Source organism: Cynocephalus volans, chromosome 15 (assembly GCF_027409185.1).
Source record: "Cynocephalus volans isolate mCynVol1 chromosome 15, mCynVol1.pri, whole genome shotgun sequence".
Classification (NCBI taxonomy): domain Eukaryota; kingdom Metazoa; phylum Chordata; class Mammalia; order Dermoptera; family Cynocephalidae; genus Cynocephalus; species Cynocephalus volans.
In genome coordinates this window covers 45316418-45336705 of record NC_084474.1, presented here as the reverse complement: position 1 = coordinate 45336705, position 20288 = coordinate 45316418, and the positions used below count along the sequence as shown (strand labels likewise).

General features: G+C 35.0%; 1 protein-coding gene across 1 annotated transcript in view; it reads right to left on the bottom strand.

Moving 5' to 3' along the window:
* The window catches only part of RIPK2 (receptor interacting serine/threonine kinase 2), a 39036-nt gene that overhangs the window by 3238 nt on the left and 15510 nt on the right, over positions 1 to 20288 (bottom strand). Inside the window, exons 6-9 of the mRNA XM_063079795.1 lie at positions 19387 to 19548; positions 12844 to 12929; positions 3169 to 3258; positions 2008 to 2101 (exon numbers count right to left, since the gene is read on the bottom strand). Of these exons, the coding sequence (XP_062935865.1) occupies positions 2008 to 2101; positions 3169 to 3258; positions 12844 to 12929; positions 19387 to 19548 (432 nt within the window). The remainder of the gene's footprint in view (positions 1 to 2007; positions 2102 to 3168; positions 3259 to 12843; positions 12930 to 19386; positions 19549 to 20288) is intronic.

Sequence of the window (20288 nt, the reverse complement as noted above, 5' to 3'; positions counted from 1 at the left end):
AAAACCTCTACAAAAAAAACTCTTAGAATTGATAAATGATTTCAGCACAGTAGCAGGATATAAAATCAACACACAAAAATCAGTAGCATTTCTTTTCTCCAATAGTGAACATGCAGAAGGAGAAATCAAGAAAGCCTGCCCAGTTACAATAGCCACCAAAAAAATAAAATACTTAGGAATTGAGTTAACCAAGGAGGTGAAAAATCTCTATAATGAGAACTACAAACCACTGCTGAGGGAAATTAGAGAGGATCCAAGAAGATGGAAAGATATCCCATGCTCTTGGATTGGAAGAATCAACATAGTGAAAATGTCCATACTACCCAAAGTGATATACAAATTCAATGCAATCCCCATCAAAATTCCAAAGACATTTTTCTCAGAAATGGAAAGAACTATTCAGACATTTATATGGAATAATAAAAGACCACGTGTAGCCAAAGCAATGCTGAGCAAAAAAAATAAAGCTGGAGGCAAAACACTACCTGACTTTACGCTATACTACAAAGCTACAATAACCAAAACAGTATGGTACTGGCATAAAAACAGACACACTGATCAATGGAATAGAATAGAGAATCCAGAAATCAACCCACACACTTACTGCCATCTGATCTTTGACAAAGGCACCAAGCCTATTCACTGGGGAAGGGACTGCCTCTTCAGCAAATGGTGCTGGGATTACTGGATATCCATATGCAGGAGAATGAAACTAGATCCATACCTCTCACCATATACTAAAATCAACTCAAAATGGATTAAGGATTTAAATATACACCCTGAAACAATAAAACTTCTTAAAGAAAACATAGGAGAAACACTTCAGGAAATAGGACTGGACACAGACTTCATGAATACGACCCCAAAAGCACGGGCAACCAAAGGAAAAATAAACAAATGGGATTATATCAAACTAAAAAGCTTCTGCACAGCAAAGGAAACAATTAACAGAGTTAAAAGACAACCAACAGTGTGGGAGAAAATATTTGCAAAATATACATCTGACAAAGGATTAATATCCAGAATATATAAGGAACTCAAACAACTTTACAAGAAAAAAACAAGCAGCCCAATTAAAAAATGGGCAAAAGAGCTAAGTAGGCATTTCTCTAAGGAAGATATACAAATGGCCAACAGACATATGAAAAAATGCTCAATATCACTCAGCATCCGGGAAATGCAAATTAAAACCATGCTGAGATACCATCTAACCCCAGTTAGGATGGCTAAAATCCAAAAGACTCTGAACGATAAATGCTGGCGAGGTTGGGGAGAAAAAGGAACTCTCATACATTGTTGGTGGGACTGCAAAATGGTGCAGCCTCAATGGAAAATGCTATGGAGGTTCCTCAAACAACTGCAGATAGATCTACCATATGACCCAGCTATCCCACTGTTGGGAATATACCCAGAGGAATGGAAATCATCAAGTCGAAGGTATACCTGTTCCCCAATGTTCATCGCAGCACTCTTTACAATCGCTAAGAGTTGGAACCAGCCCAAATGTCCATCATCAGACGAGTGGATACGGAAAATGTGGTACATCTACACAATGGAATACTACTCAGCTATAAAAACGAATGAAATACTGCCATTTGCAACAACATGGATGGACCTTGAGAGAATTATATTAAGTGAAATAAGTCAGGCACAGAAAGAGAAATACCACATGTTCTTACTTATTGGTGGGAGCTAAAAATTAATATATAAATTCACACACACACACACACACAAAAAAAAAAACGGGGGGGAAGAAGATATAACAACCACAGTTACTTGAAGTTGATACGACAAGCAAACAGAGGGGACATTGTTGGGGGGGAGGGGGGGAGAAAGGGGGGTGTTGGGTAAGGGGCAACAATAATCAGCCACAATGTATATCGACAAAATAAAATTAAAAAAAAAAAAAAGACATATTCCATATAAACCATGATTGTCTGTCAAGAATATAATAGTGAGAGAAAATAGATAACTTGCAAGTCAATACTGATTGAAAAATTTACATACTAGATAAAAAATCATCGTCTTGACGAGCTGACAGGGACTTTGAAGTTGCAGGAGAACCACTATTTTCATGGACCTGAGAGGATCCACATGATTCCTAAAATAAATAGAAGATAAAAGATTTAGGTTAATAAAAAATCATTTTTTTCAAAGTTGTACAGTTTTAATTTCTAAACAGTTCTTTCTTTTGGCTTATTACAAATGAAAAATCAAAACTATGAAAAATTATACCTTAGAAAATTAAAGAAACACATATATAAAATAACCAACAAAGATAAACTTAATTTCTTTACCAACTTAAATGATGGGAATGGGGCAATAATTAAATATTAGAAATAATTAATTTTTCAATATTTCCTAAATGATCTTAGAGGCTATATCCAGTGGCTAGAACAGTGGATGAGAAATTTGAAATCTGCAACTCTAGTTACCTACAGATTTACAAAAAATGCCTGTTCTCAGTGTCCCAGATTGCTTCAACATGGAGGGTTGGGAAACCATGAAAATGTTAATAGAGAACACTCCTAGCTCTGTCATGGAATTACTGACCAACCTTCAATAAAGCACTTAAACCCTCTGGCTCTCAGGTTCTTTGTACTATCTATCTAAAATATGCACAAAAGGGCTTTAAGGATCAAAGGAGATAGTGTATGTAAAGATGATTTGAAAAGTATGTATTGTGCTTTAAGATTCATTTTGAAGGCATTATCACTTTTCTAAATTGTAAAGTGAACATATATATTCTTAAAAGAGAAGACTAATATGAAATAAGTCTGAATGAATGCTACTAAATAAATCTTTCTTCTTGGCTTTTCCTCTTATTAATTATTGTAACAGGTAAGAACAAGGTGGCATAAATATAGTGGTAGAACTATAATCAATGGTTTGCCTCTACATTACCCAGGGACATCATTCATTATACAATGAAAGGACAAGGACAGAACTCAAAGTCAAACAAAGAAGCAAGGATTGTGGTATGATGAGATTAATAATGAATTGAGAATCAAAAGAGCTGGGTTTCAACTTGGAGATTGCCATAGGCTACCAAATAAATCCTAAAAGCTCCCTGGGCTGTAGTTGCCCATCTGTAAAAGAAGAGGTTAGAATAAATGATTTTTCATGTTCTTCACACACTTTGAGTTTAATACATATATATTTTTTTACCTCCTGTGGACCACGATTTACAGATATGTTCACAGATAATTCCATTTTCTTCTGGTCACATAAGTGAATAGTACTTGAAGCCCTCTGTAACTGTAATGAATACATACATGTACTTTAATTAAAGGTGATTAGGAAATTACAGAAGTAAAATATAATTTAATTGACATATTTTATATGTTTATACAAAATCAGTGGAAATAAAAGCTAAATCAGTTGGGGATATAATACATAAGGTAAGGTCTTAGGCAGGAGCTGAAGGCAGGCCCCACCACCCAACAGCAGGTAGGAGCATGCTCAGGGTTCTAGGCAGGAGCTGAGGGCAGCAGCCCCCTGGCCAGCAGCAAGCAGGAGCACACTTGGGGTTCTAGGGTCTATGCAGGAGCTGAGTGTGGCACCCCTGCCCAGCATCAGGAAAGAACATGGTGAAAACACCACATCTGCATGGGTAGCCCACCATAGCCACTGCCACAGCCACAGCTTGCTGCCACAGTAATAGTCACGGCCACCATGCAGGTGACTCACTAGACACTTGAATGAATTCACAAAAAGAGAGTCACCAGTGGAGATTGGAAAAAAGAAGAGGAAGTCTCTCTCCTCAAAGCCAACTCCAGACAATAGAAGAAGCAACTGCTCTACCAGATGACTAGACATGAACATAGAGATACCAGACATATAAAAATCCCAGAAAATATGACTCCACCAAAAGAAAACAGTAATTCTCAAATACCAGACCCTATAGAGCAGGAAACCCTTGAAATGACTGAAAAGGCATTCTAAGTAATGATCTTAAGGAAACTCAATGTGATATGAGAAGACTCAGACAACATAATAAAACAAGAAAAAATATCCAGGATATGAAGGAGTAAATTTACAAAGAGATTAATACTTTAAAAGAGGATGTAGCAAAACTTACGGAACTGAAAGACTCATTCAATGAAATAAAAAACACAACCGAGAACCTAAGCAGCAGTCTAGAACAAGCAGAAAAAAGAATTTCTGATCTTGAAAATAGTCTTTTAGAAATAACCAAGGTGAATAAAAGAAAAAGAATTTTTTTAAAAAAAATGAAGAAAAGGGGAGGAGAAAGGAAAAGGCATCGGAAACCTATTCAATGAAATAATAACAGAAAACTTCCCAGGCATATGGAGAGACAAGGACCTTCAGATCCATGAGGCTCAAAGATCTCCAAACAGATTCAGTCCAAATATATTTTCTCTGAGACACGTTATAGTCAAACTGGCAAAGCTCAAAGACAAAGAGAAAATCTTAAAAGCAGCAAGAGAAAAGCATCAAGTCATCTATAAGGGAGCCCCCCCTACCTGAATAACAGCAGATATCTCAATAGAAACTCTACAGGCCAGAAGAAAATGGGATGATATATTCAAAATACTAAAAGAAAAAACTGCCAGTCAAGAATGCTATGCTCAGCAAGGCTATCCTTCAGAAATGAAGGAGAAATAGTGTATTTTCCAGACAAAAAAAGAAATTCGGGAGTTCACTACCACACGACCAGCCCTGCAAGAAATCCTCAAGGGAGTCGTGAATCTAGAATCTGAAAAATGATAATTACTACCATGAATACATGGGAAAGAACAAAACCTGCTGGTAGAACAAAAATGCAAACAAGAAAAAGAAAATTTTACCACTGCACACAAAAAAACAAATATCAAAGACAAACAATAAAAGGGGGAGAAAGGTACAAAAGATATTTAAAGCTTCCAAATGAAAATGGATAGAATGCCAGGAGTAAGACAACACCTTTCAATAACAACCCTAAATGTAAATGGATTACACTCCCTTATCAAAAGACACAGACTGACTGATTTAATTAAAAAGCTAGACCCAACTATATGCTGTCTTCAAGAGACTCACCTCACCTGGTGAGGCACACACAGACTAATAGTGAAGGGATGGAAAAAGATATACCATGCAAAAAGAAATCAAAAATAAGCAGGAGCAGTTATTCTTCTATCAGGTAATATAGACTTTAAACCAGAAACCATAAGAGACAAAGAAGACCACTATATAATGATAAAGGGATCTATACAACAAGAAGACATAACAATTATAAATATATCTGTAACCAACAATGGAGCACCCAGATATATAAAGCACACACTATTAGGCCTAAAGAAAGAGACCCTAATATGATAATAGTAGGGGACCTGAATGCCACCTGTTAGCACTGGACAGATCATCTAGGCAACAAATCAACAGAGAAACATGGGATTTCAACTATACTTTAGACCAACTGGATCTGGCAGGTAATTACAGAATATTTCATCCAACAACTACAGAATATACATTTTTCTCATCAGCACGTGGAACGTTCTCCAGGATAGACCATGTTAGGCCACAAATCAAGTCTCAACATATTTTAAAAATTTAAATCATTTCAAGTATCTTTTCAGACCACAAAAGATTGACACTAGATGTCATTAACAAGCAGAACCAAAGAAACTATAAAAACACATGGACATTAAACAACATGCTCCTGAACAACCAGTGGGTCCAAGAAGAAATTAAACAAGGATCAAAAAATTTCTTAAAACTAACAAAAATATACATCATAACAAAACCTGTGTGATACTGCAAAAGCAGTAGTAAGAGGGAAATTTATTTCAGTAAACACTTACATCAAAAGAATAGAAAGATTTCAAATAAACAACCTAATGCTGCACCTCAAAGAATGAGAAAATCAAGAATAATCCAATCCCAAAATTAGCACACAGAAAGAAATAATTATGATCAGAGCAGAAGCAAATGAAATAGAGACCCCCAAAATGATACAAAAGATCAATTAAATAAAAGTTGGTTTTTTGAGAAGATAAACAAAATAGACAAGCCAATAGCAATGCAAACTAAAAAAAGAAGACCTAAATAACAAAAATTATAAATAAAAATGGAGGCATTACAACCAATACCACAGAAATAAAAAGAATCATTAGAGACTATTATAAAGTATATGCCAACAAATTTGAAAACCTGGAGGAAATGGATAAATTTTTGTTCCCATACAAACTACCAAGACTGAACCAAGAAGAAATAGAAAACCTGAACATATCAATAACAAGCAATGAGATTGAAGCAGTAATCAGCAGTTTCCCAACAAGCAAAAGCCCAGGACTGGATGATTATACTGCTGAATTCCACCATACCTATAAAGAGGAATAAACACAAATTTTCTTCAAACTATTCCAAAAAATTGAAACAGAGGCCATTCTCCTAAATTCATTCTATGAGGCCAGCATTACCCTAATACCAAAACCAAAGACATCAAAAAAAAGAAAAATACAGGCCAATAATTCTGATTAACAAACACAAAAATCCTCAAAAAATATTAGCGATCAGAATACAACAACACATCAGAAAAATTACACACTATGATCAAGTGGGATTCATCTCAGGGATGTAAGGATGGTTCAAGATATGCAAGTCAATAAATGTGAAACACCACATTAACAAAATCAAGGATTAAAAACCATATGATTATCTCAATAGACACAGAAAAAACAGTTGACAAAATTCAACATCTCTTCATGATGAAGACTCTCAGCAAATTAGGTATAGAAGGTCCACTGCTAATATCATCCTGAATGGGAACAAGACAAGGATGCCCACTTTCACCACTCCTTTTAAACATAGTATTGGAAGTAATAGCTAGAGCAATCAGGCAAGAGAAAGAAATGAAAGGGCATCCATATTGGAAAATATGAAGTCAAACTGTCCCTGTTTGCAGATGACATGATCCTATACATAGAAAAACCTAAAGACTTTACCAAAAAACCCTTAGAGCTGATAAATGATTTCAGTAAAGTTGCAGTATATAAAATCAATATGCAAAAAGCAGTAGTATTTTTATACTTCAGCAATGAACTAGCAGAACAAGAAATCAAGAAAGCAAGCCCATTTACAATAGTCACCAAAAAAATAAAATACCTAGGCATCAATTTAACCAAGGAGGTAAAAGATCTCTACAATGAGAAATACAAATCACCACTGAAAGAAATCAAAGAGGACACAAAAAGAAGGAAAGACACTCCACACTCTTGGATTGGAAAAATTAACATTGTGAAAATGTCCATTCTATCCAAAGCGATCTACAGATCCAATGCAATCCCCATCAAAATACCAATGACATCCTTCACAGAAATAGAAAAAGCAATCCTAACATTCATGTGGAACAACAAAAGACTCCAAACAGCCAAAGCAATCCTGAGCAAAATAAATAAATAAATGAATAAATAAATAAGTAAATAAATAAAATAAAGCCAGAGGCATAATACTACTTGACTTCAAATTATTCTACAAAGCTATAGTAACCAAGACAGCATGGTACTGGCAATAAAAAACAGACACTCAGACCAATGGAACAGAATAGAAAACCCAGAACAGAATAGAAAAGCCAATACCTGTTGGCTGTAAATATTCAACGCCCTTATTTACAGCCAACATATATTTGACAATGGCAACAGGAGCATAATTGGGGAAAGGATGGCCTCTTCAGTAAGTGGTACTGGGAAAACTGGACATTCATATGTAGAAGAATGAAACTAGACCTGTAACTCTCACCATATACCAAAATCAAGTCAAAATGGATTAAAGATTTATCTATAAGACCCAAAATTATAAAACTCCTAAAATAAAACATAGGGGAAACACTTCAGGAAGCAGGACTGGTCAAAGACTTTATGAACAAGACCCCAAAAGCACAGGCAACAGAAGGAAAAATAACCGATTGGGATTATATCAAATTAAAAAACTTCTGCACAGCAAAAGAAATAGTTAGCAGAGTAAAAAGACAACCTACAGAATGGGAGAAAATATTCACAAACTATGCATCCAACAAGGCATTAGTATGCAGAATATACAAGGAACTCAAACAACTTAACAGTAAAAAAACATGTAACCGAATTAAAAAATGGGCAAAGGAGTTGAAAAGGCATTTCTCAAAGGAAGATAAACAAATGGCCAACAGACATGAAAAAATGCTCAACTTTCACTAAGCATCAGGGAAATGCAAATCAAAACCACGTTGAAATATATCATCTCACCCTAGTTAGACTGGCCAGTACCAAAAAGACAAAGAATAACAACTGCTGGCAAGGATGTGGAGAAAGGGGAACCCTCCTACACTGCTGGTGGGACTGTACATTAGTGCATCCATTATGAAAAACAGTATGGAGGTCCTTAAAGAACTACAGATAGAACTTTCATCTGATCCAGCAATCCCACTGCTTGGTGTATTCCCAAAGGAACGGAAATCATCATGTCGAGGGGATACCTGCACTCCAATGTTCATTGCGGCTCTATTTACAATAGGTAAGAGTTGGAACCAACCTAAATGTCCATTGATGGATGACTGGAAAAGGAAAATGTGGTATATATACACAATGTAAAAGTACTCTGCCATAAAAACGAATGAAATTTTGCCATTCACAGCAACATGGGTTAACTTAGAGAAAATTCTGAAGTGAAATAAGCCAGGCACAGAAAGAGAAATACCATATGTCCTCGCTCATAAGTGGGAGCTGAAAGAAAAAAATAAACAAACAAAAAGAAAGAAAGAAAGAACAATCACAATAATTCCTTGAACTCTCAAAAGGAGAGAACAGAACTGAAGACACCAGAGGTGAGAAAGGAGGAGGGGGAGGGGGGTTAGGGAGAAATTGGTAAAGGGCCACAAGAAATATTTACATTTTGTAATTATAAAAATAAAATAAAATAAAAAATAATTTAAAAAATAAAGAGACATGTGAGAATCTTTCTCTCTCTCTGCTCCGCCATTTTCTACTATGTGAGACCCCTGTGTTGCTGCAAAGCCACCAACAAAAAAGACCCTCATCGTAAGTGTTCCCTGGACTTTGAACTTCCCCACCTCTGAAACTGTAAGCAATGTTTCTTTTTCTTTCAAATTAATATATATATATATACACACACACACACACATATATATACAGTAGGAGAAATAACTTTAGAGACACAGAGTTTGAATTCTGCTTCATATTAACTGGTTAACTTGAGCCAATTATTGATCTTTCAGAGACTCAGCTTCATTCTTAAAAATGTAGTACTACCTACATGCAGGATTTTTTAGAGACTGAGATAAAGAATGTAAAGTTCAGGTATAAACTAGGTATTTAATAAATTTTAGTGTGTGTTTGTGTGGGCCTATTCACAATTATTAAACATTTACTATATTTCAGGCACTATGCTTGTAAGTACTACTATTATTTTCACTTTACAGATGAGAAACTGAGGCTTGGACTAAGTAAAGGAGGTAATACATCATAATGGAATGGTGGGGGCCATGTAGCCAATCAGACCTGGTTTAGAATGCCAGGATACCTAAATGTTTGACAGTGGGCATGAGACTTAATATCACTTTACTTATCTATAAATTGGAGATAAGAATACCTATTTTGCAGGATAACTGAAAAGAAAATTAGAAATAATATATACAGATAAGCCCTAAGACTACTTGTAAGTACTCGAGAATTGGTAGCTGCTAAGCAGATGATTTATTTAAATACAGTCTTCCCTCCAAATCCATGGGTTCTAAGTCCGTGGATTCAATTAACTGTGGATCAAAAATATTAAAAAAAATTTTTGTCTGTACTGAAAATGTACAGACTTTTTTCTTGTCCATTATTCCCTAACCAATATAGTATAACAACTACCTATACAGCATTTACATTGTATTAGGTATTATAAGTAATCTGGAGACAATTTAAAGTATACAGAAGGATGTGTGTAGGCTATGTGCAAATACTATGCCATTTTATATAAGGGACATGAGCACGCAGATTTTGATGTCCAAGTGGGTCCTGGAGTAAATCCCCCATGGATACCAATGGATGAGTGTACTATAGTTCTGCATTAAAATCAAGTGATTTACTCCTGTCTCCATAAACCAGGCTTGGATTAGATGCCATCACTAATGAGTGATTTAATAACAAACCTTTGGTTTGCTTCCCTTCCCCAGACCAACATAATGCCAACTGCTCTTCAGAACTTTAGAAACTGGTGAGTTCCACACCCATCCCCACATGATTCACATTTGTGACTGCCTTTTCCATTACATAGGTAAGGAACTTTAGGAGAAAAAAACTCCTATTCATCTATGTATATAATGTACCTAGTCTAGTACTTTGCACACAGTAGTTCAATGGACATTTGTAAATACATTTTTATATAAACTTTTAAAATTAGTTTTGGTTATGTCTCTGTTATGTAAGGTTTTTCTGTGCTTATAAAATTTACCAAAATATTTCTGATAATGAAGTATCCTTGAATTAGCAATATTGTTTTTCATAACTGATCAGTTATGATGATTCAAATTGCATATGAACTAGTGAATCAATACCCAAGAAGAAATAAAATGGAGTATTAAAAAAAACCCTCTTTTTTTGTTCAGTTTTTTTACTTAACATATAGGAAACATTTACCTATGAAAACATGAATTATAGGAGGCAGTGCAAAGAACCGAAAAAATAAATGCAGGAAACTCAAACAAAACAAGTCAACCTAAATGCTAATCTTCGTTTTCAAAAATTTCTTCATGAAGAATATTATTAAATTTGTATTCTAAAGTTGGCCCTGCCATTAGCTAGCCGTGTGTGGTATTACGCAATTGACTAACTTCCCTATAAAGTAGTCCCCTCCTATCTGTAGTTTCACTTTCCCCAGTTCCAGTTACCAGAGGTCAACTACTGCCAGAAAATACTAAATAAAGAATTCTAGCAATAAACAATTCCTACAGCGGCCAGCCACCAAAACAAAACAAAAACAAAACAATTCCTAAGTTTTAAACTGCACACTGTTCTGAGCAGCGTGATGAAATCACGTGCCGTCCTCTGCCTTCCCACTCCATCCTGCGCCGGACATGAATCATCTCTTTGTCCAGCAGATGAACATGGTAGCCGCTCCCTGCCTAGTAGTCACTTAGTAGCCATCTGGGTTTACAGATAACCGTGGTGGTACACCAGTGGTTGTTTTAAAAGAACCCTTATTTGACTTAATAATGGCTCCAAAGTGCAAGAGTAGTGATGATGGCATATTGTTATGATTGTTATATTTTATTATTAGTTGTTGCTGCTAATCTCTTACTGTGCATAATTTATAAATTAAACTTTATCGTAGGTATGTATGTATAGGAAAGAAAGAGTAGAATTTGGTATTATCTGAGGTTTCAGGCATCACAGGGGGTCTTGGAACTTATCCCCTGTGGACAAGGTGGGATTTTGGTAGGTCAGTTTCTCATCTGTATAATCAGATGCTATTCTTGCTCTAGCAGTTTCACAGAATTGAGACAAGGATTTAAGAAAGAAAAAACAACTATAACAACTCTACGTGAAAAAAAATATGACAAGTTAAAAACACTGAAGAAAGCAATGCTATTATTAAATGGTATTATAAAATATTTGAAAATATACCCTATATTTAAAAAGCCAAAATTTCTTCTAGAAATTAAGTCTTAAATAAAGGATCCTAGTGTTTAAGTTGTTTCAGGACAAGATGCTTCTCTTCCCTTTCATAACCAAGACAACAGGCCCTTCTATCCACCTCTCTTTGGAAGAAGAGAAAGAAAAGAGAAGGTTGTGAGGAGATAAAAAGGAACTAAAAAGATAAGGCAAAAAGAAATGTTACCCGAAGTTCATATCTACTAAAAGTGGAGAAATTGGTATGCTCTAGAAAGGCTGTACCTACTCAGATGCCAGGGACCAGTGAAACGTTACCAAAAAAACTGAAATGCAGTTCCTATTTAATTCCTTCCTTTATGCGCTCCCTTTTAAACCAAATGTTACATCAGTAGATCCAGCAAACTCAAGGGGCAAGCAACATCATTTAGCGATGAGTAAATTGTAGCTTGTGCTTCTTCACAACCCGAGGATTTGGCTAACTGGTGGTTTGTATTATCAGATGTTAAGTACAATTTAATTAAACCCAGCAAGTGCTAAACTATGCTTACCTTGTCCTAAAGAACTGTAGTTCTTTTAAGACAACTTTTGGTAATACTAAGAAAAGCCTGCAGTGATAGGTCCCTTCAATTGTTGTTCTGATCCACAAGAACCAGATTGAGTAAGTAAGATAACTGTCCTAGGTAATTCATATCAACTGCTACTGTGTTTTTGATCTACGCAACATGTAGTGTTTGAGTGTGTGTGGGGGGGAAACCAAGTAATGAAAAAAGTACACATTTTGGCCTCAATCATAATAAAAATTCTACAGCTTAACTTGGCAATACATCTTAGAAAAGCCCAAATACACCAAATAAAAAGAGAATTGCAAGAATCCAGGCATCTGTAGGTAAACTTTAGAAAAATAAATGTAGATTAAAAAATAAAAAAACAAACAGAAACTTCTAGTGATTCAGGACATTCATTGTATACAACTGGCCTTCATTATACATTTTAAATTTAAATCAGATATATGAGGGTTATGGAAATGTCTTTAAAATCTGAAGGTGGTCATTTGAATGAAATGGAAAAGCTTTTTAATGACAAAGAAAAGGTAGTATTCATAGTCTCTGGTAAACTCTCCCACCCCCAAACTGTAGCCTATATCTGTGAAAAATATATAGATTAAAAATTGAACTAAACTGAAAATTTCCATGAGTAATAAATAGTTGTTTAAAGTCCGTCCTAATTTCTAGCATTTCATTTGGCAATTTACCTTTGTTTTCTTTAGCTGAATAACAGCTTCAAGAAAAGTTATTTCTTCAAATGTTCTCAGAACTGGCTCAAGTTCTATTAAACATTCTAAATAAGAAAAAAAAAATACAATTGGAGTTCAGATTGTTCTTAATCATTCAATTGAAATGCTAATATTTACCTGATAAAGCCCCAAGTCAATTTTTCCTCAAACTGTGACATTCCATTGTCTTAAGAGTCTTTATTACTGGCATAAAGATAGACATAGGGATCAATGGAATAGAATTGAGAGTCTAAAAATAAACCCTTATAATTATAGCCAACTGATTTTTGGCAAAGGTGCTAAGACCATTCAATGGGGAAAAGACAATCTTTTCAACAAATGGTGGTAATACTGTTGGATATCCACATGAAAAAAGGTAAATTTAGACCTTTATCTCACACCATACATAAAAATTAACTTAAAATAGATCATAAACCTAAATGTAAACATAGGAGAAAATCTTCATGAACTTGGGTTAGGCAGAGTTCTTAGATATGACATCAAAAACAGAAAAACAGGATCCATTAAAAACATTGATAATTTAACTTCAAAAAAACTAGAAAACTTTTACACTTCAAGACACTATTAAGAAAAAAATAATAAGCCACAGACTGGGAGAGTATATTTCCATATCACATACCTGATACTTGTATCTAGAATATTTAAAGAACTCTGACAACTCAACAATAAAACAAGTAACACAATTAAACAACAAGTAAAAGTTTTGAATTTCACCAACGGAGATATACAGATGGCTAAAAAGCACGTGAAAAGGTGCTTAAAACCATTAGGAAATGCAAATTAAAACTGCAATGAGATAACACCCAATACCAGTATAATAGTTATAATTAAAAAAGACAGAAACTAACAACTGTTGACAATGATGTGGAAAAACAGACACCCTCTTACACAGCTGGTGGAAATGTAAAATGATGTAGCCACTTTGCGAAACAGTGTGGCAGTTTCTTAAAAGATAAATTGATTATACAACCTAGCAATTTTACTCATAGATAGTTAACTAACAGGAAGGAAAACATATGTTCATACAAAGACTTGTATGTGAATAGTCATAGCAGCATTATTCATATAGCCAAGTGAAAACAATCAAAATGTTCATCAACTGGCCAATGGATCAACAAAATGTGATACATCCATATCGTAGAACATGAGGGGTATTCAAAAACTTCATGGGAAGAGTCATATTTTTAATTCCATTTTCCCATGAATGTTTTGTAGTACCATCGTATTATTCCGCAATAAACTACTGAACACACTACTGATTCATGCTACAACCAAGGTGACCCTGGAAAATGTTATGCTAGGTGAAAAGAGCCAGTTGTTTATGCTTTTTATTAGCCAATCCCCTTACTACAATCCTCTACTATAGTCAATGCTTTATTTTAAACTTCCTCTATTCACATTATTATGTGATTTTTCTCTCCTAAGTACCTCTTACATGTGAATATAAAATATTGTCTTCCATAAAGTTTTTTTTTAAAGAACCAGTTGCAAAGAACCATATGTTATTATCATTTCATTTATATGAAATGTTCAGAAAAGATAACTCAAAAGAGACAAAATATAGATTACTGGTTGCCTGGGGTTGGATATGGGAACACTTAGTGATTACAAATGGATATGAGAAATTTTGGGGGATGATGGAAATGTTCTAAAACTGGGTTATGGTGATGGTTGCAAACTCTGTAGAATTACAAAACAATCAATCAACCTACACTTAAAATAGATGAATTTCAAGTAAATTATACTTCAATAAGGTTTTTGGAAAAAGAGAAACATTTTAATAAAACAATTCCTCTCTCTGCTGTTGTGCTACTTTGCCACTTAATGAGTACATTATTTTAATAGTTGAATCCATTTTTAGGATGTATATTCTACTAGTCATTATTTTTTTCAACAAAGCTTTATCGAGCTTTCCTCTTTTCCCCTAACCTATATTTTTTTAAAAAGAAAAAAACAATATTGCTTGCTGTTAATTTTTGAAGCTTATCCTTACCTTTTTCTATTATAATTTTTTTGTTCATTCTTATTCATTCTTTTCAGTCGGTTTATCCAAGAGTAGGCACTTTGAACTTTGATATCTAGAGGTCCTCTTGTACTTTCATGATCTCTCGTTTAGTCATGTTGACAGTTTGTTTCCTGAATACACTTACATTTTTCCCTATTACTGATTTTTATTCTAAACTAGATAACAGTGCTTTTTAAGAAATATGATAAAACTACTATCAGATATAAAGCTGAATATTTTTATAGCCTTTATAGCCAATTTTAGTTAAAGAGCCAGTTTAAAAATAATTACACTATAATTCTTGTTACTAAAGTTTCTGAAGCCATATGTGTGATTAACAAAACACTGCTCAAATCTTCATTCCAACTGAAAAAGCAATGTAATGTATTTTCCATTCCACATACCCCCAAGGTTCATCAGGGTTATATTTAAAAACTCAAAAGTTGCTAAGATAATGGATTCACATTTTATCTTATTTCCCATCACCACGAGGAAGGGTATGTACCTCCTTTTTCTCCAGTGCCACTTCTAAATAGTAATTTCATCTCCTTACCCTGAAATTCTAGCTCTAATTCGTGCCATTGTGTAATACTCACTTTCCCACATACTTCCTGTTTTTCCCTATTGTTCACTGAAGACTTTGGCTTTTGGCTTACTGACTTCTCCACCCTGCAATGATCAGTACTTTGTAGAACACTTGAGAGGAACCCTCTGCAAATCTCTGGGGCTCTCTCTCTGTGCATCTTTCTCCTCTCTGGTACTTTATATGTCCTATAAACTCTGTCTGCCTTGATCTACCCAGACTTTCAGCCCCACCTCCTCAACTCTGAGTGCCCACTGGGCTTCACCTCAGTTTCCTTTTCCTGTGCTGTGTCTAGAAACTCTCAAGGCAGTATGCTGGGCAATCATCAGGCTCAACTCATTTGTTTTCCATTTCTCAGAGTGTTTCCTGATATCTAGTGTCTTGAAAACCACTGTTTTATATGTTTTGCCTGGGTTCTTTGGTTGTCTCAGGCAGGAAGGTAAATTGGCCCTTGTTACTCCATCTTGGCCAGAAGTGGAAGTCACTGGTTTCTCTTTAAATTAACGGCCAAACCTGGGCATTAAACACTACTTAGCAATTCTATTATGCTTCCCAAATAAATTTATGATTGCATTCTCATAGATCAGCAGTTCTTAGTGTGGTCTAGGGAGCCCTGAGGGTGTTGGTCCCTGAGGCTCTTACAAGGGTTCATGAAGTCAAAACTATTTTCAAACTAATAAATATTAAGACATTATTTTCCCTTTTTACTCTCATTCTCTCACAAGTATATAGTAGATTTTTCCAGAGATTAAATGAGGCGTGATGTCATCACTGCTCCAACAGTCAATGGAATGTGTTCTTATGCATTCTTATATTTAAAAATTTTCTCAGTTTTAATTTCCAATGTGGTAAATATCTATAGATATGATCCACACAAACAAAAGCTCTCAATAATTTTGAAAAGTCCAGATACCTATAAGTTTGAGAATTGCTATCTTAGATGACCATCTTGTACAGCTGGAGGAGACACTTATGTCCTTTCTTCATGTTTCCAAGGTGAAGATGAAATCCCCAGTTTAATATATGAGAAGGAAAAGTACAGGAAGAACACATTTAGCTTCTTTCTGCCCCTCAGTCACTCCCCCTTAAACTTATCTCATTTGTTAATTTTGGAGAAAAACTGAACATGCTTATCTGGTCCCTTCTCAGTTTTCTCTTTCTTTTAGAATTCAGAATATCTAAAGAATGCACAGATTTTCTATTTCCCCACATAGAAGAAGGGTGAGGCCTGTGGTGAGCTGGTAAAGCTGTCAATTCCAGAGGCAAAGTATTGCCAAGCCCATTTAGCTGCAGATCTAAAGTACATTCTCCAATGAGCTTTATCAGTAATAAAGCTGATATTCTGATCCCCATCTGTCTTTCTTCTGTGGCTTTTCTTAATATATTCTGAACTTAGGAAGGGAATACAGGGGTAATATGTATTGTACCTTATTTTTCTTTTCTTAAGCTTCCATCTTTCTTTTGAGATGATCACCTATTCTCATACTACATTGAGAAAACAGAAGCCATGAGAGGGAACTCCCTCGAGTTCTACCACCAGATCTAGAAACTTGTATCTATCTTTCCTGCTTTATCCCTTGTATAGTGGAAAAAAATGTCCATATACTCATACAAATGTTAACAGTATCACCTCTGCTCTGAATACCATTTCCTTCACCTCTCTTTCATTCCATTCCTTACATTCTCTCTTAGCTCTTGTACTGCCAATCTCTGCCTATTAGATCATTCTATTATTCTATTATTGTCTCCTATCTTTATGTAGGGAAAAAATCTTGACCCCATATCATCCTTTAGCTACCACCTCAGTTTTCTGCTCCCACTCAGAGATAAACACCTTGTAGATATTGTCCATACATGTCTCCACTTCTTTCTCTCTAATTCTTTAACATACATCAGTCTTCTGTTTTCACATCTCCACTAAAACTACATTTGTTTCGGTTACCATGATGACAATATTGGAGAATTCTGCTCATCTTATTTGGCCTCTTGGCATATTAGACATGGCTGACCACTCCTTTGAAACTTTCCCTCTGGTGGCTTCCAAGACATAAGAGACTACATTATCTACCGTCCTCTCTTCCTCAATCTCTTTTCCTCTTCCTCTAGACAATTTCTAAGTATTGAAATGCCTCAGAGCTCTAACGCGGGTCCTTTACTCTTTGCTACTATATTCTCTCCCAAGGTGATACAGTCCAGACCATATATATGTCGGTGATGCTCAGTTTTATATCAGGAGCCCTGATCTTTCCCTTGAACAACAAATTCATTTTTATTGTAGTAGTAGCTATAATTATGATTGTGTCCACATTTTGGTCATTATGAATTATGCTGCTACAACTACTCACATACAAGTCTTTGTGTGAACATATCTCTTAGGTAACTTCTGTGAGTGGAATTGCTGGAGTGTATGGTAAATTTATCTTTCATTTTTAAGAAATTGCCAATTGTTTTCCAAAGTGGCTGCATCATTTTACATTCCCACCAGCAGTGTATGAGGGTTCAGTCTTTCCATATCACTGCCAACACTTGTTATTTTCTGTCTTTTTAATAATAGCTACTTTGGGGGTATAAAGCAGTATCTCATTGTGGTTTTAATTTGCATTTCATAATGACTAATAATGTTAAGCATCTTTTCATGTGCTTTTTAGCCATTTGTACATCCCATCTGGGGAAATTTAAATCTTTTACTCATTTTTTAATTGCGTTATTTGTATTATTATTGAGTTGTCAGAATTCTTTATATATTCTAGATTCAAGTCCTTTAGCAGATACATGATATGCAAATATGTTCTAGTCTGTGCCTTGCCTTTTTATCTTATCTTAATAGCATCTTTTGAAGTGCAAAAGTTTCCAATTTTTTTAAAAGTCCAATTACAATTTTTTTAAATTATGAATCCTGTTTTTGATGTCTCTGCCTAACCCAAGGTCATGAAGATTTTCTCCTATTTTACATTTAGATGTCCTGATCCATTCTACCTCTGCAATATATCTTAATTCTGTGTAACTTTTCTATCTCCAGAATTACTACCTTAATTAGAAAATCCTGAAACAGACTCCTAGCTGGTTTCTTTGTTTCCACTCTTGCCTTTGTCCAATTAATCTTCCACACAGCAGCAAGAGTGATTTCACCTAAACTTAAATTAGATCGTGTCACTTCCCTGCAAAACACACTTTAATGGCTCTCCATTGCACTTGGAATAAAAATCTAACCTTTTTACGATGGCCAACAGCCTCTTCCTTCCCTCTCCGTCATCTTATATTATTCCTTTCCTTGCTCACTATATTCCATATATTTAGCTACAGAAGCATTTTCTTTGTTCCTTGCAAATACAAAACTCTTTCCTCTTCTAGGCTCAGGGTCTTTACCCTTGCTGTTTTCTCTGCCTGCAATACTTTCTTTAGCTTTTGAATGAGTGGATTCTTTTGAATTTTCAAATCTCAGCTCAAATGTTTGCTTCTAAAAAAGACCTTTCCTTCCTTCCCTTAACTAGTCTATTACCTTACTTATTTCCTTACAGGAGTTCCACAGTCTCTTGTGTACTTGTTTTCTCTCTGCCTTCTCAACTAGAACGTGAGCTCCAGGAAGTTAGTGATTTAGATGGCCTTATTCACTACTCTATTCCCAGTGCTCACTCCTGTATATACAAAGGACATGGTATGTGTTCAATAAATACTTGTTGAATACCTGAGTGGAACTATTATTACTCCTATCAGATGACTTTTCTGTTAGGAATTCTCAGTTCTTCTCTAGAAGCAGTTACTCATATATGTTATAAATAACAAGAGTGAAAAGAATTTAAACAACTGCTATGAGCTAGTCATCTAACTTGCATAATTTTTCAGGGAATATTTATTCATAGTATATGAGCTATTTCTGTAATTCAAAAGGTCCAGATTAAAACTGTATACTCACTTAAGAAAGATGGTCTTTCATCTGGATTTTGTGCCCATCCACTTTCTATGAGAGAGATCATAAGTGCTCGATGAGGTATATCAAATGGCAAACTTTCTTCATTAGTGTCAGGTCGATGTCCCTGTGACACACTATACATAATCTGCAAAGGATTGGTGACTTCTGTCAAAACAAATATATTTCATTCCTTAGAAATATATTATGGTCTAGTAATATTAAATATCTTCCAAAATTAACCAAAATAAAATCACGGAATTTAAAAATTTTAGAAATAGATCATTACCCCCCTTTCTGTAAAAGGAATATAAATCCCAGCCATTGCCAGACTTATCTGCCTCCTGTGGGAGGCATTTATATCCTCACCTCCTTAAGTCTGGGCTTGGCCATGTGATTTGATTTGATTTGGTCAATGGAATGTGAGTAGAGCAGAGCCATGCAGAACTCAGCAGAGCTGAATAAAACCTAGCAGAGCCAAGAAGGGCAACAGCAACTAATATTTAATGTGAATGAGAAATAAATGTTTATTTTGCAAGTTATTGAGATTCTGAGGTTGCTACCCAGCAAGCTGATCTATACAAACCTCAAAATAAACGATATTATCAGAGAATGAAAAGGACAGATTATTCTTCAATGTTGGCTGGTTTCTATAGAAGAAGTACTAATTAAATTTTCACTTAAAGAGTTTTACAGCTGGAATCGATTTTAGAAATAGTAATTCAAAACTCTTGTTTTGCAGATGACAAAAATGAGGACTCAAAAGATTTAGTGGCTTGATCATAACGCTAATTATTGTCAGAACAAGAATTAGAATCTAGGTTTTTCTTATCCTTAATCCAGTACTTACTAGTATACAGTGGATTCACAACTGATCCTTAATCTAGTACACTTTGCAGTGTATGACA